Source organism: Gymnoscopelus microlampas (genome assembly GCF_963454915.1).
Source record: "Gymnoscopelus microlampas genome assembly, chromosome: 8".
NCBI lineage: Eukaryota > Metazoa > Chordata > Actinopteri > Myctophiformes > Myctophidae > Gymnoscopelus > Gymnoscopelus microlampas.
The window spans coordinates 49,135,728-49,163,522 of NC_139945.1; the positions used below are offsets into that span (position 1 = coordinate 49,135,728).

Here is a 27,795-nt window from a genome sequence, read left to right on the forward strand (position 1 = left end):
AAATGTACGTGTTTTTTATGCTGTGTAAACATATTAAGCAACGTCACTGTCTGTCTGGGTTCAGATAACATTATTTTATATCTTATTGCCTTATTTAACCATATGTTTTAAGTGTTAAAAGGTGCTGTGATATTTGTTGCGTTAAAACAGTGTTAAATAGTTCTATATTCTGATATCCCTAACTAACAGGACAGGAGTCTCACCATCTCTTTAGTGAACCGAAAATACATTTTCAGGTCAGGATACCTGATCATTTCATCCAATCAGGAGAGAGACCCCATACAGGATACAGGATAAACAAGTGAAATAAGTGATGAAAACACCCAATAAAATGCCCTTATAGTGTTAACCTTTTTAACAAAATCCTTTTTGTTTCAACCAAATAATTGAACAAAATATTGTTTTACAGCTGGATAAACATATTAAGCAACTTCTAGATCTGTCTGGATTCAGATAACACGTGATGAACACGTGCCATCATTTTATATTTTATTGCCATATTTTAACCATACTTATAAGTAATCGCATAAGTTAACTGAATCATTGCAAAAATAATCAACACAGTATTCAATTCTTAAATAAATTGTTAGCTGCTGCCCTAATCTTAACCTACACAGTCAAATCCTGAGTGTTAATTTAACCCTGAGAGTGTACAAAATGGAACCAAATTCCGTTTGAACACTCAGGATCTCAGAGTGTATCAAGGCAGATTAATCTTGTGTTAGACGCATCGAGATGTGCTCCTTGCGTAGATTTGGAATGGCATGCGGCATGCTACTGGGCAATGCATGCATCATACTGAACATGAGCTCACACACACACACACAAACACGGAGGTGTACAGGCATATACACTCTGACAAACACATACACACACCTGGGTCCAAGGCCTTCTGTGGAACTGATTGGACGTAACCAGCTCAAGATGCTGTATTACAAAGACCTGCTTCTAGTGCCCGGCAGTCTCTTAATCAAGGCCAATCAACAGGCCCTGGCTCAAAACACACACACACACACACACACACACACACACACACACACACACACACACCATGGCTGATCCAAGGAAACACATCTCATCTAACATCTCCCGTGGGGCTGCAGCCAAACATAATCAGACCATGTCAAAGGGCTCCAGCAGGCCTAATGGTCTCAGCCAGCAACATCAGAGAGAGAGAGGGGGGAGGGGGGGGGGGGTAGAGGTAGAGAGAGAGGGAGAGAGATCGAGGGAGAGAGAGAAGAGAGAGAGAGGGGAGAGAAAATGAGAGAGAGAAAGAGAGAGAAAGAGGGGTGAGAGAGGGAGAGATAGCGTCACTACAGGCTTAGTGTTAGACGTTTTACAGGAGGTGCAACCGATTTCATCACTGTTTGCATTTTGGTTGCAGAATTCACGTCTGCTGGGGAGTAACGGTGCATATGATTGTGTACACTGTACATTGGATATGCAACAAGGGCAAAGGAACAAGGCATGTTTTTTCTATTTGTGAACATCAGAACTTGGCAGGACGGCTCCGACACATTCTTTTACTGTACTTAACGGGGGACTGCTTCATGATGCATGAGACTAGACTGCACGATAGCATCCTGCTCCCATAAACAATGTCAGGTCTTTTATATGTTACTCAATGGATTTCATATGGACATCCGTGACATACAGTAGAGGGTATAGCTACATGTGCTGGGAGGGGTAGATGAGCTCAGAGTTAAAACTTTGATTAACCTGGCCCGGAACGCTGGCATAGCGGTCCGGGCACCTAGGCTCAGTGTAGTCTGACAGTGTGTCAGGGGTTTGAGTCCAGATCCCCAAGGCCTTCGCTGCGTGTCACTCCCCATCTCTCTCTCCCCATTTCCTGTCAGCCTACTGTTCTATCAATAAAGGCATAAAAAGCCAAAAAATAAATCTTAATAAAAAATGAAAAAAAACTTTGATTAACCTATTGCCAAACAGTTGTTTATTTACTTAATATTATCGCCATCAACTGAACTGAAAACCAGCTCAGTCCCCTACAGTGCATATCATCCACAACGTTTTGAATATACGATGTGGTTTATATAGAGGGATTATAAAACAACTGCTTTCATAATCCTCAAACAAAAAGCCTGTTGAATCAAACTGTGCCTCAGAGGGAACATGCCTAGCCTTCTCTGAATGTTTGCCCTTGCCACGTTGGTCCATTATAGACGAGCGATGGCCGTGTGACACACAAAAAGAATGAAAGAGAAGAAGGAAAACAATTTGGGGACAAAAGGAAAAAAGGACGGATGTAAAAAGGTTACATTGAGGAAGAGAGGAGGGGAAACAGCCTTGTGATTATTTGGTACAAGACGTGAGTGCAAGGTTTTTTTTTGAGAGCGCTCTCTCAGAGAGGTTGGACTGAGTGCTTTGTCGTCCAGTCTTTTAGATCATTAACCCTCAGCTCTGAGTTTCATTAGTCCTGCCAAACCCACGCTTTGTGCTCCGCAAAAGAACAAAAAAGAATGAGCCGCCGCTTAGAAGTCCACCCCTATGCCGCAGGGGAATCGGGGATACAATGCGGACATAACACAGGCCGCCCCATCTCTCTCTCTCTCTCTCTCTCTCTCTCTCTCTCTCTCTCTCTCACCCTAACCCCGACCAGGGAGCACTCGAGGGTCCTTCACATTTCAAAAACACTAAGCCCCCCCAAGCGTAGGCACCTTTTGTGTGCAGGGGCGCGACGGAGAGAGAGAGAGAGAGAGAGAGAAAAACTTAACGTGTACAGGAAGCAGCCTGAAAAGCCATAATGGTGCTTCAGCAACCAGGAGGACGAGGAGGAAGAGGAATGGGGGGGGGGGGGGGGGGTTAAAATCATAAGGAATTTAGCATCCTCGTCAAAAACAGACACTTCACTTTTGGACCGCTTACCTAGGGGGCCCCCAGCGCCTCGCTCTGATGACCCAGACCACCCCCACCCCACCCCACCCAAACCCAAAGGGGTTGATGTTTGCTGAACAGGTGTGGTTGTAACATGGGACAGGGTGGCGACGCCTCGGACGGCTGTTGACTGGTGCGTCAAACCTCGCTGTCACTCCGAGACCGCATGCCCCCCCCCCCCCCCCCAGCACCCGACAGCACGCAGGGAAAGTGTCAGAGGACACGCACCGACAGAAGGTGATATGTACAGGACATCCTGGTGTCTGTCAGACACGCAGACAGGCAGACAGACAGACAGACAGACAGACAGACATACGGAGGGAGGTAGAGAGATTGGGGGGGGTACGCAGAAGATATATCCAAAGAAAAAGAAGGCTAGTAAGAGAGTAAAGAAAGAAAAGCTCCAATCTGAGGGGGTAACAGAGAGCGAGAGAGAATGAGAGAGAGAGCGAGAGAGCGAGCGAGAAAGAGGGAGAGCGAGAGAGTGGGGGGGAGAGAGAAAAGGGGGGGAGGGGGGGGGGTGAAAAGACAGGATGAGCGTCTGGCAGACAGATAGGTCTGGTGTGCTGAGCAGTGATTTGATTAATGACTGGGGCGTGATGCGTCTGAGCACTGATACATGACAGCCTCATGGAAAGAAGATCCATCAATGCAAATCCACCGCTCCCCGTCTCCGTCCTCCAGAGAAACGCCACGTCCCACCCAGAGGTCACACCGTCACCTGACCCCCCCCGCTCCAGTCCAGTCATCCATCCGTCCGTCCGTCCCTCCGCCCGTCCAACTTCTCGCTGCCTCAACGGCATTTGCATCCTCTTCTCTTCTCGCTCTCCTTGCCTTTCCTCGGGCCGTCCGTCTGTCCTGTGTCACGGTGTCTCGTGTTTCTCTCCTCTCATTTAAGCCCTCGTTTGCATGTGATTCAAGCAAGCCGCCTGGACCGAGACGCAGACGTGAGAACGGACAATCACTCAGACGCATGGTGGTGTCTTATTTGAATGGAGCACCGGAGCAGAGACATTTCAGAGTGTGTGTGTGTGTGTGTGTGTGTGTGTGTGTGCGCTCGCGTGCGTGCGCGTGTGTGTGTGTGCATGAGGAAGGTGAAATGTTGACTGTTCATGTTCCAAAAATTGGGGGAGACCTTGAGATGGGGTATGACAGTGTAGCTGAGAGAGAGAGAGAGAGAGAGAGAGAGAGAGAGAGAGAGAGAGAGAGAGAAAAAAAGAGGAGTACCGTAGGGGGGAGAGGAAGAAGAAACGCAAGGTTGTCCCAGCAGGGGAATACTTTGATATATATGGTTTTGTCCATTCAAGCCCTTCTTTCTTATCCAAGTTTCCCAGACATGTTAGACTGTGAGGGAGAAGAATGAGGGAGGGACGGGGAGGAGAAGAGAGAGAGAGAGAGAGAGAGAGAGAGAGAGAGAGAGAGAGAGAGAGAGAGAGAAAGAGAGAGAGAGAATAACCACTCCACTGTGAGGGAGGAGAAACCACCGTCCTGTCAAGCTGCTGCGAGATCAGTAAGTCCCCAAAGTATCATTATTAAAACACTCACTTCCAGAGGAGGGAGAGGGAGAGAGAGAGAGAGAGAGAGAGAGAGAGAGAGAGAAAGAGAGGGAGCAAGAGAGAGAGAGGAAAGAGAGAGTGAGGGAGATGAAGGGAGAGGAGGGCTAAAAAAGGGCCGGACACAGAAAGAAAAAAGGGGGGATCCCCCAGCGGACGAAGAGAAAACAAATTAAAGGAGACTTTATAAAACACAGATGCTGCAAAGAAAATAAACTTCACAAGATTTACTGTTCGGCAAAGGAATCGGAGGACATGGTGGAAAACGCATCAACTTCTCCATTCTTTGCTTCACTCTATCCAGGTAATGTCGCGGACGAGAGGATGGGAAGGGGAACAGGAGAGGAGGTAGAAGCTACGCCTCTCCCCGCCTCCGTCGCCCACTTTTCCCCCATGTCTTATTCTTTTTCGGTCTCTCTCCTTTGCTATTTTCACTCAGTCTTATGGAGTCTGGGTCAAACTGGCCTGTGTGAATATGGCTTCCTGCCCAGTCAGTCCCCCAGTCCCAAACCACAAGCTAACAGGACGTTCTATCAACAGCAATATCTGGAAACCTTGTTTTTTATTGTCATTTCTCATGTTAGGGAGTTCAAAAATAAATAAACAGCCTCCCCTTAAGAATTCCCTACACCTGAGTCTTGAGTGGATAACTTCATTATTATTTCTTTAAGCACTTAAACATTATCTACTTTGTTGTACAGTAACCCAAATAGCATAAATACCTATCTAAATGTGTTGCTCAAAATGCTCACAATGTGTCACAGCGTGACGCGCTGTGAGCTTATATCTCTCTATTATGGCCAAATGTTCATCTATCTTTGAGGAAAGTTCATCTATTTTTGCAGATGGTTCTTCTATCATGACATGCCCAGAATCTGGACGCTATATAGGGTTCAAGTTTGCAATTTAACAATTCAAAGTAACATTTCCACATGTGTCACACACTAGAGAGTTTGTTCACAGTGGAATCTGCAAGACAAGATGTGAAATAACTCTGCTACCAAGAGGTAACAACACGCGCGCACACAACTGGAATTATGGAAAGACATACTCAAACATCACAACAAACTACTTGTACACACAAACGCAGAGGCACATGGACACACAAAACACACACGCAGAGCTCTGAAATCAGATCTGGGAGTTTACAGCATGTCAGTATTTACAAGGCTTCATCAGACAGCAGAGAGTCTCCGGGTTGGACGAAGGAAGATCAGACAGTACCACTGGATCAGATGACACCTATACACAAACCATATGTGTGTGTATTTCTATCAGTGTGTGTGTGTGTGTCCCTACTCTGATTTGGGCCAAGGAGCTCCAACGGCATGGCAGAGAGCAATGATTTTGTCTGATGACTGGCTGGAGAAGCACAGCGTTTTTCACGCACGCACGCGCACGCACGCACGCACGCACGCACGCACACACACACACACACACACACACACACACACACACACACACACACACACACACACACACACACACACACACACACACACACACACACACACACACACACACACACACACACACACACACACACACACACACACACACACACACAGATTTAGAACAGAGCCACACAGAAAAGGAAAATGGAGAAAGAGGGAGTGAATAAGGGAGAGAGAGAGAGAAGTCAAAGGGCGACTCATTTTCTTCACGTTGTCTGTGGGTTGAAGGTTAATGTGCGCACACAGGACATGCGCGCTGTAATGTTACATTGGTACAAACTAATACTCATAAAACATGTAGAAAATGACTGCGTTGTCATGTAGGAATAATAGTCAAATGTTATGATAAAACGAAACCCATTACTCTTGAGAAGCTGATGTTAAACATCAGTGACAGTGGACTTCGCCCATGCTGTCTACAGTACAGCAGAAATGTTGGTACAGCTAGCAAAAAGGTCCGAAATTTTCATTTGAAATATTTACCACATTCAGAGCACTGTCTTGTATTAAACATACTACTACAGATGGATGATTTGCAGAAAGAGTACATTTACATATTGTAGCATTCAATTCCTATTCTATGTCCATATACGTGTATATGAATGAATACACACACACACATATACATATGTACATATTTACACACACACACACACACACACACACACACACACACACACACACACACACACACACACACACACACACACACACACACACACACACACACACACACACACACACACACACACACACACACACACCACTTGTTACTGTTTGCGTCTAGAATTGGTGTCTGGAATACTGCATTCTTCTACTGCACAGCCACCTTTTTAATAAATACATTTTACTTAAAATATTTCTGTAAACGACATGTATTTTAAACATTCTTTTTGCCATAAGCTCTATTTTTTCCCCTTACAATTCTACATGATCACCTATCTTTCTATGTTCTCCTGTAGAGCTTCAGTTTAATACACACACAATGTTTTTTAAATGAATGCACAACACGTAAATGATCAACTATGCTGATATTGGTATCACTGAAAACATTGATATTTTATCAGCACTATCAAAATGTGTGTGATAGAGAAAGACAGAGAGACAGAGACACAGAGAGAGAGAGAGAGGGGGGAGGGAGAGAGAGAGGGAGAGAGCAATGGGTGTGAGAGAGGGGGTGTGTGTGAGAGAGAGAGTGCGAGCGAGCAGTGGGTACATCCGTGACGAACGCCAGATAGAAAAAAGATTAAATGACAAAGACACGGAAAGAGAGAGAGAGAAAGAGAGGAGACAATACAATACATGCCTAGGGCATATTTACATAGAACAGACAGAAACATTTAAAGTAAAACAGAGCGACAAATAAACTACAAGCAGTAAAAAGACAAAACTAACCCCCTTCCATGGAAAACGACATTATAAACTACTGCATCTCTCTTGTTGCAGGCAAAATAACATCCCTCTGAAAACCACCATAAAAGGTCTGTACTGTAACTGTACATGTACTGTAAGTTGTCCATGGTGGCGATGTGTGATTACTGATTACTGATTACTGATTCTGAGTCAGTGTTGCCTCACGGCCTCCACTTTAACGAGTAAGGGCTTGTTTAGAAGACGACCAGAAAACTGTGTCAACCGCTGCTCAAACCACATGTTCTCACACTGCTTCAATTAATCAAACAACTCACAGCTTTGATATCGTTGCTGTCGGGCAGAAAGTAACCTCTCATCTCCATATTTCAACGTTTTGTGTTTGTTTTGTTTTGTTGTAAATTAACCCCCCTATTTCAAAAATAGCAGATCTACAAGCTCATAGCGCTGCACCGAGTGCCGCGCTATGAGCTTGTAGATCTGCTATTTTTGAAAAATCGTGAACATTTTTGCAACATATATATATGCACATATATTTTCTAAAGGGAACATTTTTAACTCAAATCTTTGCTTCTGGGGGTCCCTGGAACAACATATTTTGAGATGGTGGTCCGCGGCCAAATACATATCATTTTGGCGGCCCTTGACATGAAAAAGTTTGAGAACCGCTGATTATAGCAACATAAGTTTTTTTTTTAAACAGTTAGGATTTAGAAGACATTTGTAAAATCCCCAGAAGCAAAGATTTGAGTTACAAATGTTAAAAAATATTCAAAGATTTGCACAAATTCTCATAATAAAAAGAAAAAAAGCAAGCTCATAGTACGCCGCACTATGAGCTTGTAGATCTGCTATTTTTGAAAAGCCAAAGTATAAGATAATGGTTAACATCTAAAATGACAGACGCCCCTATTGACCATACTTTAGCGTCACACGAAACGAAAGCATCAAAAGTCGCAGATCTGCAAGCTCGAAATGTTCTGAGCTTGTAGATCTGCAACTTTTGCATTTGGATCCTGAAAAGTAACGGTGGCAACCTTGTGTTTTGATTGACGACGTTAATTGTTCTTCATTAACAGCGGTTACATTTAAGGGCGTGCTTTCATCTCACGATTAATTGGCAGAAATAGCGACAAACGGTGGCTCGATGTAAATAAACAGTGTGTCAAAACCACTCACAGTCGGATGCATTGAAACATTTGAATTAGTTTGTGTCCATTTTATAATCTAAAGTAATCCAGCACTATGGTCTTTGAAATTATTTCAGCAGCATAGCTTGAATAATACTGTAAAAAGATTTCAATGAACAGTGTGGTTTGATATTTATAGCTTAATGCTAGTGGCTACTTGGTTGATATTGATGTTTTACTGTAAGATTTAAAATACCAAAAGGCAGCTGTACAAAGTCTACAAACGGTTTAATTTAAAAACAAATATATGAATAAAACTCATGTATCATTATCTTCTGATTGCCTCTCCACATCTAAGCCTCCCACCTCCTCATTGCACATTAAATGCAACACAAACACTGGCAGCCTTACACATTGCCTTTGGTCCTGCCCCAAATTACAAAAATACTGGGAAACTGTCCTATAACAAATGCAGACCATGTTAGGAACTGAGTTTGACCTAGTGTGCACATTACTAATCTACATCATAGAAAACTGTTCACCATGTAAACTCTATACGTAGCTGTAGGTCAAGAGTGAAAATAGCAGATCTACACGCTTAGAACGTGTCAAAGCTTGTAGATCTGCAATTTCCGCCAAATGCTTGCCTATTTTTTGTCAAATGTGTATCTGTTTTTGACCGATGTCTATTTTCACCTATTATGACATTTCCAGAATAGGAACGCTAGGGTTCATGTGGTTAATGTTATGACATTCTGTGCAAGGAAAAACATACAATATACTTCAATGGATTTCCTGTGAGGCTCCCACGATCTCTGGTTGGCATAAGATAATAATGGAGTATATTCCATTGGATCTCCTGACTTGTCTAGTACACTCTAAGAAAAGCTAATTTCACCAAAATGTAGAGAGCTATTTTTGAATAAGTAAATATGAATGTATCTGCCAATGTCTCGAGTCTAGAGCCTTTATGTGAAGCATGTAAGATGCTAAGGTCCCAAATGATGTGTAATGTTTTTTATTTATTTCTATTTTCTTGAGTTGAGTTGTACAGTGTTACGTCTTAAATATTAGATTGCTTCTATCTGTCCTTGTCTTCTGCCTAAGTGGATAATAGAAAATGCAATACAAGATTTAAAATACTTTAACTATACACACATTATACCGTGTATATACTGTATATATGTACTGTACAGAATAGATAGTAAAGATAGATATAGTATATATGCTGTATATAGCACAGAAACACATCAAAAATAGTATAATATTAAACTAAATTTGTTTTAATATTTAGAGTGTGTGTGTGTGTGTGTGTGTGTGTGTGTGTGTGTGTGTGTGTGTGTGTGTGTGTGTGTGTGTGTGTGTGTGTGTGTGTGTGTGTGTGTGTGACTGTGTGTATCGACGAGCGAGCAGAGCTATGGGTCATGAGAAGTAGCTTTACTTCGCGTCCTTGCCATGGGAAGCGAACACAGCTCTTCCGTTATTCACACTGTTCTCAGATCAGTACTTTAAGCTGAGCAGACAGACGCCCACGGCTGCTAACACCATTATAGAACAAAACACAAACACACACACACACGGCACGGACCTAACCGATACTTAGCTCCTCCCAAGACATAACTAAACAAAAACAATAAAAAATAGAACGAGAGCGATACACAGCAGTTAAAAAAACTACGGCGTGGACAACAGTAGATGTTTTGATTGGGTCTCACATGCTCATTTTTAGATCACATGGAAGCCAGCAGGCTGAAAGCCACAAGTGATGTCCTGAGTGTAAAATGGTAAGCCAACGTTCCTGCCTTTGGATCCACCTTACCATTTTCCAAATGGAATAATGACGAGTGCCGCGCTGAGCTCCCAGTGATAAGAGGTTTTAGCGGTCGTGCAGATTGAGTTATTAGGGGTCGTAAAAAAACACACACATACACACACACACACACACAAAAAACGGAGGAAGAGAGAGAGAGCAGAGAGAGAGGTCTCAGAGTCCAACATTGGCCAAGATACATATTCCTTGGCACTGTATATTTTTGGTCGCTTTAAAAACCCTAAAAGTACAGGGGAAGGCTAATTTTCAGGGTAAACAGCTTGTTCGATTGCTGTGTGGTTTTCGCTGAGCTCTCTCCGTTTATTGACTCTAGCCAAGGTGGGGAAGACCGCAGGGGAAGGGAATGGAAGGGAAGGGAGAGAGCAGAGATGCCTCAGTCTGCTACGAAAGCAAAGTTACCAAAGATCACCTCGGATGACACAACTCTTACATGAAATGTACAACGACAAAAATGCACAAAACATAATCCGCTGCACTGTGTGTAGAAGGTCTAAGCGCGTGGGAGAGAGAGAGAGAGAGGGGGGGGGGGGAGAGTTTTTTAACCCATTGAGACCTGAAGCCGATTCTACATGTCTCCTAAATCTCAACAGTTTTCTGAAGAACGTATGTTTCTATATCAGTGGTGCTCAATCTTTTTCATGTCAAGGACCCCCAAAATTATATGTATTTGGCGGCGGACCCCCATCAAAATATTTTGTTCCAGGGACCCCCCAGAAGCAAAGATTTGAGTTAAAAATGTTCGCTTTAAAAATGTATCTATTCAAAGATTTGCACACATTTTCACAAATTTTCAAAAATAGCAGATCTACAAGCTCATAGCGCGGCACTCGGTGCCGCGCTATGAGCTTGTATATCTGCTATTTTTGAATAGCCCAAAGTGTAAAATAATGCTTTTTAGCTCAAATCTAAAAATGACACAGTTCCAGGTCTTAATGGGTTAAAGGAACATTTGCTTCTCTTAAAAAGCGTTTTACCATGTCATAATGCATTTGCGGCAGTGATCTGTGCAGCAGGTTAGACACTATGGAAACATATGGCTGGTATTCTTTGTCATATTTTAAAGTCATACATTAAATCCTGTGTAATTTTAAAAGTGAACATGTGGCTTTATATTGTGGCATTAAGATAAGTGGCAAAACATTATAAATACTAGGAATTGATGTTGCTCTTAAATGGAAAACAAATGTCTGCCTATACCAAACAAAGTTGGTCAATTTAGGTCAATATATGAACTTATAAATACAAATTTAATTAAAGCCAAATTAAAAACCAAATTATATAGAAAATATAGGACATTTGTCAAGCTGATAATCTCCCTCTCATAAAAAAAATGATATATCCACACGTCTGAAAATGTCAAAAATGTAAGGCTGAGATAAAAGGAGAGTTCAGTAGGCCTGAAAAAAAGAAAACAAGAAAAGAAAGAAAGGAGAAAAAAAATCCAAAGGAAGGCTGGAAGTTATTTTAGCTCGAGGAAGTGACCATTCATAAAAAAAAGAATCTGGAGAGATTCCTCAGCCCTCCTCTCCTCTCTGTTATGCTAGATTTGTATCAATACAAAACCCTCACAGCACAAGTCAAGCTTTACAAGCCTTTTCCTCACTCTCTCTATCTGAGCAGTGGAACAGGGCCTGGCTATAGCCGGCCGGTCGGCCTGCTATAGCCGGCTGGCTAGCAGGCAGGCAGGAAGGCTGGCTGGCAGTAGAATGGAGTTCTGCTCTGCTCTGCTCTGCTCGCTCCTCCTCTCACCCTACCTGCTGGGAACTCTGACTACATAGTGCCACATGGAGGACATATCTGGTACTGCCACTTCCACAACTAATCACAGCAAATGGGTTTTTCCCCCCATAAATCTAAAACGAGAATAATGCGTATTCATCGGAAGACGCTGTAACTGTATGCAGGTGCAATATACAGTTAACTGACACACGTGAAATGTAACCGCACGCATTGCACAATGTACCAGCACAAATGTACAGTGTTTAAAGTGTATTCAGTATAACATGCACAACGTGGATCAAAGTTTTTTTACGGTACTAAAACAGCAGCTTCACCGTTCTTCACTGGAGAAAATAACAATAAAAAAGAAGCAATGCAGGCCAAGTCTTGGAGAAAGTACGAGCTGTGTGGTGACCTGCGTGTTAAGATGTATGAGCGTTCACATAGCATAAACCTTCAGTGCATGGCAGGCAGAGGGTACAGGGGTCAGAGAAGTGGAGCATACAGCGTATCTGCCGCTGTGTCGCAGGAATCAAGCCCCACCCAGTAGGTCCCCTGGCCTGTACACTCCACCAGTCAGCACTTGCCAACTGTCTGCTACAACACACACAACAACAACAGGAACCATCCATGACACACTCCAAACACTCACAAGAGGTCTGCTTGGGCGTGTGGGAGATCGCAAATTGACTGAAATCCTTCTATAATGGAATGCAGGGTCAATCTTTCTAGATCAAATTAACAGCTACTACAAAGCTGCCATTCCCGTGCATGAAAAAGCCCTAGAGTACAATGTTACAGTGCACTGGACTTCGCTGTCTCTGAGAGGATAAACGACTTGATCTGTTGAGACTGGTCTACATACAATACCCTGTACTGTAAACGTAATGCACAGGAAAGGGGGTATGAAAAGCGCACGTTTGGACAAAATGGAGGGCAGCGGATAGAACAGAGACGAGACAAGACAATAAACGGAGAACAAAACCAAATAAATACCTGAAACATATATACGGGATTTGAAATCAGAGAACTTAGAACTTTATGGACGACGTGGATAAAAAGTGGGTTCACTGCGAGGCCAGCACATGCGTGTGTGCGTGTGTGTGTGTGTGTGTGTGTGTGTGTGTGTCATGGACCACCAGAGATGAGGTAATGCTTCCTCGCAATCGGCGCCCGCGACGCCGCGCAGTTTTTTTCGCCCACGGCATGATGACTGACGAGGGAGGGCGTCGGGGGAGAGAAGGCAGCGAAGATAAAAAAGGCCGCTGAAACCCAAATAAGCAACGCGTTGGCCTCTAATAGCAGGGAGGAAGTGTCCCTTTATCAACAGTGAATTAACAGTTTCCCGTCACACCTTGTTTTTAGCCCCCCCCCCCCCCCTCTCCAAGCCGTTCTATGAACGTACGCCAGGGTCCAGATGTCTCTGGACTGAGACCACCGGGGTTCTCGCTTCATGAAGAAACAAATCTGTTACACTGACTAATAGCCCCCGTGTTGATGTTTCATGGTTTGGGAGTCTGTGACCAGGGTTGTGTATACACATGCACGCACACAAACACACACACACACTTAACAAAAGGACCCACCGGCCTATATGCAAAAGGACACCCACGGGCAAGAAAAAAAGGAAAGCACATAGATAGGTATTCACACCGACATATACACAGATACGCACACACACACACACACACACACACACACACACATACACACTCGCACGCACAGTGCGCACGGCCACAATACAAACACTTTGAACTTGTGTTGTTCGTCTTTTTTAAATATTTCTTTCGTCCGTCATCCTCTCTCTGTGCATTGTTTCTTTTTGATGACAAGGCAGCAGAAAAAGGGAAAGTAACACACTGTGTTAGGAACGTCTTCTCACGGTCCCACGGTGACAGCAGAGAACCTGCTGTCCCCGGCCCGCGTCCACAAAAGCAACTGATCCCCCAGTCAGTGGTTTCCATCCAGTGTGCCGCTTCGGGGCTTCTAGGTTCAACCGGGACGAGAATAAACACAGGAATACATTTCGACATCATGTGTGATCAGGAGGGGTTGTTTTAGAAGCGCGCAAAAAGAAAGAAGAAACAAAAAAGCCACCCGCGCTACACAGCGCTGTAACCGTACAGGGATCACATTTCAAAAACATGGGAGTCATATAATTCACCAGTTGCCCTCGCATGGGGCTGGCAGACCAACCTCAGTAACCTCTGGCCTGTGCGCATGGAGAGCGCTGCTTTCTAATCTGGCCTTGGATGTGTTGAGCCGCAGACGAAACCAACCTTTACAGTGTGTGGAGCGGTCAAACGCTCCGGGTCATCACCTCAAATGACAATGCATCGCTCACAGAGACGAGGCTTTCAAGAAAAGAGGGACGAAAATGTGTGCGGGGGGACGCAAATAACCCTTCCACATTTAACCAGTGACGAGAGACGGAGAGAGAGAGGGAGAGAGAGAGAGAGAGAGAGAGAGAGAGAGAGAGAGAGAGAGAGAGAGAGAGAGAGAGAGAGAGAGAGAGAGAGAGTGAGTGAGTGAGAGAGAGACAATTGCAGCTTCTATTTTTAGGTGTTTGCCGGAGGCCGGGCTGGCAGCTTTGAGAAGGATGTGTATTTTTCCACAGTTCCTTCCCCAAAATCAACGCTGTCCTGCCCGGTGACAATCACAGGGCAGCTGTTGTGGCTAGGTGGCCCTTCGGGGGCCCCCGGCTTGCCTCACCCCAGCTCCCAATGCACCAGGCCAAAGAAACCGCCCTTTTGCTTTGCCCAAAATTCACGCCCCACTCGCAAAAACAGGCGGAAAGCAAAAAACAAAAGCAAATTGTGACTAAATGTGTCGGCATCCGGATTGCAGGACAAATGATCTCGCTTTATCATTGGCGGAGGAGGGAGACTTTCTAAAATTACACACAACAAGACGCCTCGATGCCGACTTGTTTTCAAAATAAGGGACGCGCAATCTGTCAAAAGAAAAAAAGAAGGAGAAGAAAAAAATAAAAGAGAAACACAGAAAAGGGGGAAAAAGCACCAGACGCCACAATACAAATGAGGGCATAATACTACAAGTACACACCACGACCCGCGCCATGGGAGCCTACGTGTTGTTTGTCATAAGGCGAGCCAGTGTCCATATGGCATGGATTAACACCTTGATAAAAGGGGTGTGAAACCTGTCTACAATTTCCTGTGGACTGTATTGTATGCTGTACAATGTCAGTGAGTTATGAAAACCTTGGAGTTTCCCAGGGAGAGCTGAGCCTTGGGAAATTCTTCTCCTGCCTCGGACAGCATTTTACAATCTTTCATTTTGACTGCCTCTCCGAGTGTCACTCCTGTAGCTCCTTTGTTTTCTTCATGTTGTCGCCGTCGGAAACCTTGTATGTACAAAACCCGTTCGGGATATGGAAAAAATAACCCCCGTTTCCAATGGATCCAATTTAGTTGTTATTTAGTCTGTAGAGCTTTTCATTGGTTAAATATTTATCAAATATTAATAAAATATTCGCAACTTTTGCGTGACACCTCTGTATGATGAAGTTATACTGTAAAGCATGTCTGAAAAAAAACACAACCATTTGTAATATGGAGATACAATGTTTCTGTCCGATAGCAATGATGCACACACACACACACACACACACACACACACACACACACACACACACACACACACACACACACACACACACAGAGAGAGAGAGAGAGAGAGAGAGAGACAGACATCCAGAGTAAGGTATCACTGCGAGGACTAATTGTTGACAGGTGGCCCTAATGCCCTCCTTTGAAACCAAAGTGTGATTTACGAGCGCTCTCCCTCAGACCCCTGGCTTTCAGCGCCGTCTGCAGCTACCAGCTTATCTTTCTCTCTCCCTCTCTCTTGTTTTAACTCTCCCCCCTCTCATCTCTCATTCCTTTCTCTCTATTGCGCCTCGTTATTTCGCTCGCTCACTTTCACCTTCCAAGTCTCTTCCACTTTGATGTTTCCCTTGGTCTTCATCCGGGTTATCGGTCGAAACTCGCTGACCGAACACACACACACACACACACACACACACAGCACCCCACTGCTACTGGTGCAAGAGTGACTTTTTGGCATCACGATATGTGTGTGTGTACGTACAGTATTCAATGATTGTGTGTGTGTGTGTGTGTGTGTGTGTGGGGGGGGGGGGGGTTGGGGAAGCCGGGCGCCATGTCATTGGCGGAGGGGTGGGGGAAGAGGTGGGGAAGAGACAGATGTGTCTGGGGGTCCTTGCAAAAAGAGAAGGGGGGGCACTATGACTTGACCCTGACACCAGCATCAGGGCGTCATGTATCACCCATTCTGACCCAGATATGCAGAAACACTAAAGCACTTGCTTAGCTCTGTGTGTGTGTGTGTGTGTGTGTGTGTGTGTGTGTGTGTGTGTGTGTGTGTGTGTGTGTGTGTGTGTGTGTGTGTGTGTGTGTGTGTGTGTGTGTGTGTGTGTGTGTGTGTGTGTGTGTGCGTGCGCGCACGCATGCACGTGCATGCATGCGTACGTGCGTCATTTGTACCCAAGCTAATAATGGAGTAAACTACATTTATGTACTGGTAGGTTTTCAGGCTTGAGGTATTTGCATGCATATAAAGTTCAGAGAAAGACAAAGAGTGTGTGTGTGTGTGTGTGTGTGTGTGTGTGCGCGCGCGTGTGTTTGTGTGAACGCGTGGGTGTTAATGTGTACATGTGTGGTGCCAGCGGTTGGCTCCAGGTGCGGAGGGGATGCACAGAGACGGTGTCGGCAGCCAGAGATGGTGTTTGACAAACAAGGGGCCCAAGGCTGTGGCAGACAGGTCAGAGACCGCAGGGGACAAGGTCTGACGGGGTGAGCAGGGTTGTCATTGGCTGGGGGACGGCTTCGTGTTAGGGGAATTTCTCAACGAAGATACGCACGAGCATGCACACACACACAGCTTTACTTGAACCCTATCATCCCTATTCTGGGCCTAACATTTGACTGTTTTAGGCGAAGAGATTTGGTGCAGAGGAAAATAGTACAGGGTCTAGTATAGAGCCTTGAGGGACCCCGGTCAACAAAGTATATAGAATTTAACCCATTGAGACCTGAAGCCGATTCTACATGTCTCCTAAATCCCAACAGTTTTCTGAAAAACGAATGTTTCTATATCAGTGGTACTCAATCTTTTTCATGTCAAGGACCCCCAAAATGATATCAATTTGGCCGCGGACCCCCATCAAAATATTTTTTTCCAGGGACCCCCAGAAGCAAAGATTTGAGTTCAAAATGTTCGCTTAAAAAAAAAAAAAAAAATAGCAGATCTACAAGCTCGTAGCGCGGCACTCGGTGCCGCGCTATGAGCTTGTATATCTGCTATTTTTGAATAGCCCAAAGTGTAATATAATTCTTTTTAGCTCAAATCTAAAAATGACACAGTTCCAGGTCTTAATGGGTTAAGTGATTAAAACTAAACCCTAGACGGGATCACGATTGATGTTTTTGATTATAATGAACTGTTTGATTAGAATGTTTGTGTTCAGAATGAGCGGTCACTGGCAGATTTTCAATAAAAAGGCGTTACCCTCATGGTGAAATACATTAAATCTATTTCTCTGTATATATTGACCCTCCCCCACTAAAATAATAATTCCAGTCTCAGTTTGTAGTTTTCCTTCTCCAAATAATTTCCGACTTTTGAAGATATAATAGTCATTATAGACGTGACTGACTCCCCCCAGTCTTTACTGGGTCTTTACTGAGTAGACTGTATATATATTTTACATTTGGTTGATTCAAATTTGTATGACGGCCCCGATGACTAAAACTAAAACATGCCACAATTGGATTGAATGCACAGGCCCCAACAATGTGCTGAAGTATCCCTGAGCAAGACACTTAACTGCTCTCCAAGTATGTGCAAATATAAAGTGACAAAAAACACCCCAAGGAGTGGGGAGTCTGGGGACCAAATGATTCTTTTTATCAAGAGTCCTGCTAGTGGCCCCTAGGGCCATTAGTTACTGACATTTCTCTTGCTACTGATACATCTGGGGAAATCTAAAGTCAGTGTTGGGCCGGGCCTAGAACAGCGAAGCAAACCAGAGCTAACAAACCTACTCCCACTGCTAACACCCCAATATGAAGGACGGCCCCAGAAGTCTTTGCATTGGTTCTGCAATACAGTTATTTTTTTAAATCTCTGTATTGTTTCCACTCCGTTTTAGCCCATCTATCTATAAGAATCTCGGTGAGTGTGTGTCCACATGTCCGCTGCGTACCATCTGACTGATCACTTCACACTTGGCGTGCATATAGACCTGAGGGAGCGATGTGCAGAGTTGGAAGTCGGTCGTAACGGCGGTCGTCCAGAACCGTCTTATGGATCTCCATATATGGATATCCCTGAAGAATGTGCGGATTATTTGTGTGTGTGTGTGTGTGTATGTGCTGTTTTCGTGCGTGAGAGTGTGACATGGTGGACTCCATATTTAGATGTGGCTGACAGCTGACACGGAGGACCGTGGTTGAGCACGGATGACTCATCATGTCCTCATCATGATGATCGGAAAACAAATCTGCTATCTGTCTGTGTCCCTTTTATGCCCACAAGGCGATCACTGATGTCATCAACATGACGTCATATACTGACACCATAAACTGGCCTCCTAGTACTATGATTATGGGTACAGCACTAAGACTTGTGACAATGGGTAAAATAATGTACTCAACGGGTACAAACCAAGCCCCCAGAACCCAGTGGTTGCATTGAAGCGCATTGGACATGCTGGCCATTCATAGGTACTGCAGCTAAAAAACAGCTGGGGCCACTGTACAGGAACGAGCGAAAACGGTTTCGACCAATGGGCTCGACTCGCAAAACGCGTCACAGAAGCCCCAAATAGGCCTCGCCCATAGCATTTACCAACCCGGAAGAAGGGGTGATTTCGGCCCATGCGCTCGGTGAGCAACTCAATGCAAGTGGCTGGGAGGGGATATCCGGTGCCCTCTCTATTATTTTTAACTCTATGGTACAAACGGGTATAACGAGAGCGGAATCGTTCCCAGTGGGAATTGGCCTATAGTACATTTCATTTAGATGTCAGCAGACATATCAGTAGGCTGAGATCTCTGATCGTACAGCTATACGAGACTACACCATCATTGACCATACTTAAGAGCCCCATACTTTCACTAGAGGGGCTAAAAGAAGCTTAGTTTAAAGACACAAACACTAACAAGAATAAACCTGTGCACCGACATAAACACCAATCAAATATCACAATATCTTTCACCAAATACCGACAATGATATCTCATTGTGATGATAATATACATTTTCTTTCACATTTTAAAGCTCTCAAGCTTGTAGCTTAGCCATTTTCACTATTTTTGAAAACGTATGACACTTTTTGAAAGTACAAAATAAAACATTAAGACCAGGTAAAGACAACACTATTGCCACATCATGATCTCATGATATCTAATATGCCAGGCGATATCTAGTATCATATCACAATATCGATATACTGTCATATCAATACATTGACCAGCCCTATTATGATGTCAGAAATCCCAGACAATAGCTAATCTCATATCCCAATATAAATTATAATATTGACATATACAGATGTGCCATTTCAAAACTTCAAATGTCCTGCCATCGGCAAGACAGTACATTTTCAGGGGATTCCCTGGGCAATAAGAGGGACAAAGAAGGGCATTTAAAATGCTGAATTATTTTAATGATCACTGCTTTTATGATGCTAATTAATTTGAGCAACTGGTCAAGGACCTCTTCAAATCACCTTTCGCCTCATAATGAGTCTGACACCTTCTTCAACACACTTTCTTTTGTTCTCATGTATATGGCTGTCTGTTGAAGGGAAAGACGGGGGTGTGTAGTGACAACTACTTTTCAGGGGCAAAACAGTGCATTTTTAAGGGCAGAACAGGGAGGAAAAAATGCATTTTCAGGGCACTTTCAGGGAAAGAACAGTAACGTGTGAAGTTTTTAAGTGGCACATCTGTAGCTACACAACACTCCTCTTCCTCACCATGTAGCGGGGATCCCGAGGGGCTGCTGGAGAGTCCGGGGATGGGACTGCAGCGTCCTCCTATCCCCCCTCCGGCTCCCAGGACACAGCCGCCCACTCCGATGCCTCCGCCGCCGGCGGCCGCGGCCCTGTTGAGCTCCTGTTCGATCTCCTCCAGTCCGGCGCTCTTCTGGAAGCGCGACATGCGGTTGACCACGCGGGGGGACATGTGCGTGCGCGCGCAGGGCGGCCCTCCGTACGGGTTGATGGGGAACACGTGCGTGGTGCCCCGCAGAGTGCTGATGGCCACCCAGCGGCTGTCCTGGCTGAAGCACATGTCCTGCACCTGGAGCACACGGAGGATATTGTTTATTGATATTATCATTTCATATGTTTTATCATAATGTATACAAAAGTAAAATATGTTACTCCAAATAATAATGTATTTATTTATTATACAAATATTATATAATATTAAAGGTAGGGTAAGTGATTTACTTTGGTTAAAATAAGTGTTAAATAGCTCTATATTGTAATAGTACTCGTTGCTATAGTGTTTGTTCAGTAAAAGGAGTCTCCTTGTCTCTCCAGCTCTTGATAAAACAGAAAATGCATTTCGTTTCAGTTTCATTTCCAATTTTATCCAATCAGGATAGAGAACTCAATCAGGATATAGATTAAACAAGTGAAATTGGAAGTGATGACACTAAGAAATGAGCAGGCAAAATTGGAACTGGAACACTATAAAAAATAAGCTTAAAAATGGGTACTTTCTCCTGATTGGCTGAGATTTTGACACCTACCGGAAAAGGTATTTTCTGTTTATTAAAGAGCTGGTCGAGACATGGAGACTCCTGTTACTGAACAAACACTCTATAGCAATGATTACTATCAGAATATAGTGCTTTAACCTTTTAACAAAATACTTTTTGTTTTAACCCAAAAATATCACTTACCCTACCTTTAAATATTATAGAAAGTATTCCAATTTAGCAGTCTTTCTGGAGATGCCTCTGGTATCTCTGTTGGCATCTCCGTTGTCTGTTAGAACTGTGATTCCCAGAATTCAGTTCCAAACAAAACCCCGGAAGTACCACTCCAAAATGAATGTTGCAGGGTCCTAGCACCGAGGATATTTTATACATACAAATACAATTCCGGTAGATTTCTTGTGTAATTTTGGCACACTCATGACACAAACAAACAAAGTAGTGCTAAGAAAAGTTGTCAAAAAAAACATTTATGTCCAATGGTTAATGTGAAAAATGTACAAGTGAAAGATGATACCATTTAACTCACTGAGTGACATAATTATTTCTGGCTATTTCTGGCCAATATGATTTTCTTTTTTTCAAAGTAAAAAAAAAGTGCTTAGTGAGCGAGATACAGCTTTTTTTCAGTTATAAGTTAAACAAGGAGTGGATGGAGCTGCAAATCTTCAGATAATGATATCTTGGGTTCTGAACATTTTTTTTTTTTTTACTATTTTTTCAAAAACACGTGAAACACGTGATTGGCACGTTGCACCATGAGCGGTAAAACACGTGAAACACGTGAATGGCACTCAATGAGTTCATTAAAAATGCAATTACACAGTATCACTTTAAAGTATCATTTTGTATAATTGGTTTCAATGGAGATTTTAGAGTGGATAGAAGAGGATGGTAAGGGTAGAGGAGGCAGATGAAGGTCAGGATGGGGAAGGGAAGGTAGAGAGGGACAGAGTGTGGGGGGACAGAGATGACGTAGGTAGGGGACAGAGATGGAAGTCGTATGGTATAGTTAAGATAATAGAGATGGCGGAAGGGTAAGTGACGGACGTGGATAAGAGGCCGAAGAGAGTAGGAGGACAGAGACATAATGGAGGTGAGAAAGTTATAGACATATAGGGAGGGTATCGGGTGTGGGGGGGGGTGTACTGTTTTCTCATTAATACTAGGGATTTAACACTAAGCCTCTCATTTGGTTAACAATCGCGTTATTACACTTTTGTTCAGGGTTCGCAATATGTCACGTCCACAATGACGTTGAGGGACAAACAATTTGTATACTGTCAGCAGGGAACTGCTGGGGCACCACCGAGGTCGTACAAGGACAAGGGGTGTGTGTGTGTGTGTGTGTGTGTGTGTGTGTGTGTGTGTGTGTGTGTGTGTAGGGGGGGGGGGGTTAGGCCCTGCAGGAAAAGGGCTCTTGAGGTTAACGCTCAGCACACAATGGGGTCAAAGTGACAGTCAGACAATGGTTGGGTGATGCGGGGTGTGGGCAATTAGTGAGATTGACAGTTGGTGTGCGCCTCAGAGTCTGTACCCCCCCCCAACACACACTTGTTTAGTGGTGTCTGGTGAGCTTGGGCCTACGCGCCCCACACACACACACACACACACACACACACACACACACACACACACACACACACACACACACACACACACACACACACACACACACACACACACACACACACACACACACACACACACACACATTTAGGAGTGGATTAGAACCAAAACACAGCTTGCTGAAGACTCTGGGTGGGTGAACACTCAAGTGTTATTGTGGCGTCTTCACAAGTGTTTACCCGACCCAATGTGACGTTGTGGAGCCCAGTCATCTGCATATCCATGCAGCCAATGTCTTACTGACTAATCCCTCATGTACACAGAACTCTCCGTCACAATAACAGATGCATGGCGAGGCACTGGACTGAATCAATCAAAGCTATAGAGGGACCAGTGATTGGTCTGATAGGAGACTTTGGAAGGGTGATTTTCTTTTTCTTTCTTCTTTACAAAAAATCTAATCATGTGGATCTCAGGATCCACATGGGAATGGCATTGGCGTGGCTCCAATGTGGATCTTGGATTTCAAGTGGCCAGCCTGTGATGCTGACGTTAGTTATCCATGACATATCAATGACGTATGACTCACAATGTGGGCAAGGTTTCAGCCTGATCAGTCCCATTGACTTCCATAATCAAATGAAAGTTTAATATTTCAAACCGTATAAACATATCTTGAAAAAAAGAGCCAAAGAAATGTGGCTCTGATTGGTCCAACGGTTTGTGGAATTAGTTCCGGAGAGCTAGCTAGCCTCCTGCAGAGCCACAACCTAATAAGTAGAAATTAAGAGTTACAACACTTGCCCTTGTTGAGGAATGGGGGTAAGTTTCCCCTTAAATTGCTTGGATGATGAAAATCTGAAATAAAATGCATGTAAAGATGATTTTTCAGACATTTTCTAGACGTGTTCAGACAGTAAAGTGTTGAAAGAGTTAAGGGGGAGTAGCAGAAAGACCCAGGTAGGGTGGGACACAGGTAGGTTTGAACCCTGGATATTAGGCGTACCAACTGGTTGAGACGGTTCTTATTTTATCTTTCACAGAGATGGTGCCGGGGACCTGTTTGAAAAAGGGACAATCAGTCTTTCTTGTGAAGTGTGGACTGTCTCGCCTGGAACAAACACTTGAGGAGATAGCATCTCTCTGAGCATGTGAGACATGCAGGAGACCAGACAGAGATAGGATGGACCAGACAATAGAAGTGAGAGAGAGAGAGATGGAGAGAGAGAGAGACAGACAGACAGACAGACAGACAGACAGACAGACAGACAGACAGACAGACAGACAGAGAACAAGCAAGTATGATGAAGAGAATGAAAAGTCATGATAAAGTGACTTGCTGACTTGAGAAATGAACATAAAAAAAGAGAAACAGACAGTCAGTCAGACAGACAGTCAATCAGAGACAGACAGACAGACAGACAGACAGACAGACAGACAGACAGACAGACAGACAGACAGACAGACAGACAGTGACAGACAGACAGACAGACAGACAGACAGACAGACAGACAGACAGACAGACAGACAGACAGACAGTGAAAGACAGACAGTCAGTCAGTCAGTGACAGACAGTCAGTCAGTGACAGACAGACAGACAGACAGACAGACAGACAGCTCTGTACCTGCAGGCCTGTTTCATGTGTTGCCAGGACAGATTAGGTAATTGTCCCCATGCAGCAGTGACAGTTAATGGGCCATCCTCTGCATTCCAGACGGCTTCTTTACTTTACAAAGAGCCAGAAGTGGAGCAGGGGGCTACGCTGCCTGACCTATGTCCTGGCTCATTATGGATGATTTGCCTTAGAGAAAGACTACTTTGTGTGCGTGTCTAAGAGGTCATAATCATCCTGTCAGACGTAGAAATGTATGTTCTACAATCCACTGTCTAATGTAATTAATCTGACGGGAATCAGACGATGGATCACCTGGGAGGTGGGTGTGTGTGTGTGTGTGTGTGTGTGTGTGTGTGTGTGTGTGTGTGTGTGTGTGTGTGAGTGTGTGGGTACAAACTAAACGTGACAGATACTTGCAGATATATTCCACATAGCGTTATCTTAATGAGGGCGGAATGCAACTGTGTCTAGTGCTTTATCTGGCTAGTGTCTGACTAACATACATAAGCACACCCGCGCACACAACCACACACACACACACACACACACACACACACACACACACACACACACACACACACACACACACACACACACACACACACACACACACACACACACAGGTCAGCCTGGACAGAAAGATTCCAGAGAGTGAGAATGAATAAGCACCCCTGTCCTGTCCTGTCATTGTCCACAGAGGACATGATGACATCCATGACAGCTGGACAGACAGACGCTGGAGAGGAGTGTGTTCAAAGTGACACTGATGAGGGAGATTAGGGCGCTCCGCTCACCTGAGAGGAACCCCCCTGGCATGACAAGAATGCTTACTGATGGACAGAACGATAAGGACAGAGATAGAGAGACGGCAAGCGAGTGAAAGAGAAACTAGGTGAAACTGAGCCTCCGCAAAAAGAGGGAAAATGCGAGGAAATAAGAATTGATCTACATACTGCATTTACTATATATGAAAATAGTACATATTTCCCAGTTTTATTTGATGATAAACGCAGTCAGATTCTAGATGGGGGTCTTTGACCTATGTGACCAGTGCGGTCCAGTTTGCCCTGCAACCTCCGGCCTTGCGCTCCTCTACGCCTCTTACTTCAGAGCCGCGAGGCTGCTATCAGCAGCAGCTCTGTTTACCTGGCCCGGGCCCCCGGGTCACTGGCAGCCGGCCACATGTTTGGACGCTCCGGGAGAGATAAGGAAGCGTCCCTCCACCCATCTAAACTGGAGACTTTATCACCCAGCGGTGCTTGTGTGAGCTCGTGCGTGTTTGCGCGGTGATAACCCCGGTGGCCCTATCACTAGGCTAAGGTCGGCACTCAGTGTTTACGACGGCTCAGTTCAAAGCAGGCCGAGTGGGCTGCCAGTCAGAGGACCTGCCGTTGAGTCGTACATTAACTAGAGGCAGGCACTGGATGTGTGCGTCTACCTGTATGTGTGTGTGTGTGTGTGTGGGTGTGTGTGTACACGCGTGTCTAGTCGATATTCCTGAACCCAACAAGGCCTGCGGGTGTTTCGTTGAGTAAGCGCTGCTTGTCCTGTATTGCAAAGTCACTGTGTGAGAGAGGACGAAGGAGAACTCTCTGCTCCTCTGTTATGTTCTAAAACCTGATTTAAACTAGACCGATGCCAGATTTGTCCGAAAAATGTTTGACTGACGTTTTTTATTTGACGACATTTAACTTACTAGAGGTTCGGGCCGCCATACGGCCCTCACATCCAGAGTTCGGGCCACTACGCGGCCCTCACCCCTACGTCGCACTGTCGATCCGACCGATATGTTTGAGTCCTCTACCGTTGTACCCGTCTGTCTGTGTCCCTTTTGTGCCCATATATGGAGATCTCTATCTTTCTGTCTACCTGCGTCCCTTTTATGAACATATATGGAGATCCCTGATGCCATTAGTATATGCCTATACCCTGTATATCGGTATGCCCAATATATGGGCACATTGGTTGGATCAGCGGTTCTGGACAACTGGATATCCATATATAAGTAGATCGGGAGAGGCTTATTGTCGGTATCAACCCATAACGCGGGAATCTGTCCCCATTACAATGTGCTAGACCCCTGGGAGATTGCTGAGGTGGAGCGCCACACCTACCATCGGTTCCCAGTACTTCCCGCACGACTTGCCGCACCCAAGCCGTGCTACTACTAATACAATGAGTTGGTGGTGACCGGGATCAAACCCATGACCTTGCGGTACAAAGGCGAGAGCTCTACCGACTGAGCTACCCTGACACTAATAATATACGCCCATATATGGAAATTCGGTCGGATCGGCGGTTCTGGACAACCGCATATCCGAACAACTTTGAGTCCTTGCCGCTGCGCAAGCCGAGTTTGCATGAAGTCGGTCGGTCTCATATATGCACATGACCATATATATGCATCAGATCTGTGGCTAGGAAAACCGGATCTCCATATATGCCATATATATATGGGTTTGTTTATGCTTATGGCTGAGTCATAGTGACATGCCTATATATGGGCATATTGGGTTTGTTTATGGTTATGTCTGAGTCAGAGTGACGAGTGAAGGATAAACAAACATAAATAACAAATACAAATACACCTTGATGGATAGACATTTTTAATTAAGTCTATCTATTAAACTATAAAATAACTAACTATAAATAAGCAGACTCTGAGCGTGTCCGTGTTTCCCACGCATATCTGACCGATCAGCTTCAAATTCACCAGGGACCCGACGGCGTGCCGTGGCAGGTGTGAAGTCGGTCAGAGTAGTATTGATGGCATAGACCAGCCTCCAAGTACAATAATGGGTACTGCACTGCAAGTACTCTGAACAAACAACTATAAAACACACATACACTGAACTTTATTTTATTTAACCACTAAAGCCCTATTCAAAAATGCTAGGTTTGAAAAATGTGAAACACCGGGACACATCAGCAGAAAAAATAATAATCTACGTCAAGCGATGGGAGTATAAATTAAGCTCAACTGTGGCTTATCTTATTGTTTATGTCCCCCTAATAAATGTACTGCCAACAATGCGGAAAATGACAAGGGAAGCTACAGTATGCAGTATATCTTAATTTAGTATAAATATGTATTGATAATAAGTCAGACCCTCACATTTACCGGCCATTCACTGGACACGACAGCATCAAGGGGACCAATGAATGTTTTATTTTTCGTCACTTTTCATCAGCTGGCTTTTAAAGATATCTATCAGCCAACAAAGCGTGGTGGGCTTTAGTGTTTCCATGTCGCAATGAGTGGCTACATGTGTTATCCAGGCCCTTACTCACACAGCCCCATGTCCTCTCTCTCTTCCAGATTATAATCAAATGTACTCTGCTACTCCACATGAAAGAGCCCAGACTGGATGGGAGTGCTGGGCGCTGTGACTGAGTGGGGCGTTTGGCTAGGCCTGCTGTGGCCCAGCGGGGAGCCTCTCTCACACACTCCAAACCCACCGACCCCCTCTCCTCCTGACCCCACTTCTTTCTCTCTTTCCTGACTCAACTGGTACCCCACCTCGGGTTTCTACGGCGACAACCTCGGTGGGATTTTTTTTTGGAATAAGGAGAAAGGTCTTGCTGTTTGCTGCAGCTGTGTTCTGAACAACTGGTGATAAGTCTGTGGTATCGTTGCTGTCGGGCAGAAACCTTGTCCAAAAAAAGTTACTTTTCAGGAAATGGAAAAAAGGACCTGTATTCCAATGGATATAATGTAGTTATAATGAAGTCACAAGCTCTCGTTAAGAGTTTTCTTTGGTTTAATATTTATCAAACACACAGACAGAATTGACCACTTTCAACCTAGTGTCAATATAGGTGAATTTTGTGTGCTTTTTCCCCCTTTTTCTCCCCAATTTAGTTGTTTTTTTGCCAATTGATTCCT

At 44.4% G+C, this 27,795-nt stretch overlaps 1 protein-coding gene across 2 annotated transcripts in view; it reads right to left on the minus strand.

Moving 5' to 3' along the window:
- The window catches only part of bcas3 (BCAS3 microtubule associated cell migration factor), a 346,365-nt gene that overhangs the window by 239,419 nt on the left and 79,151 nt on the right, over positions 1 to 27,795 (minus strand). For both annotated transcript variants that reach the window (XM_084065509.1, XM_084065508.1), the window contains exon 15: positions 19,976 to 20,300. In XM_084065509.1, the coding sequence (XP_083921635.1) occupies positions 19,976 to 20,300 (325 nt within the window). The remainder of the gene's footprint in view (positions 1 to 19,975; positions 20,301 to 27,795) is intronic.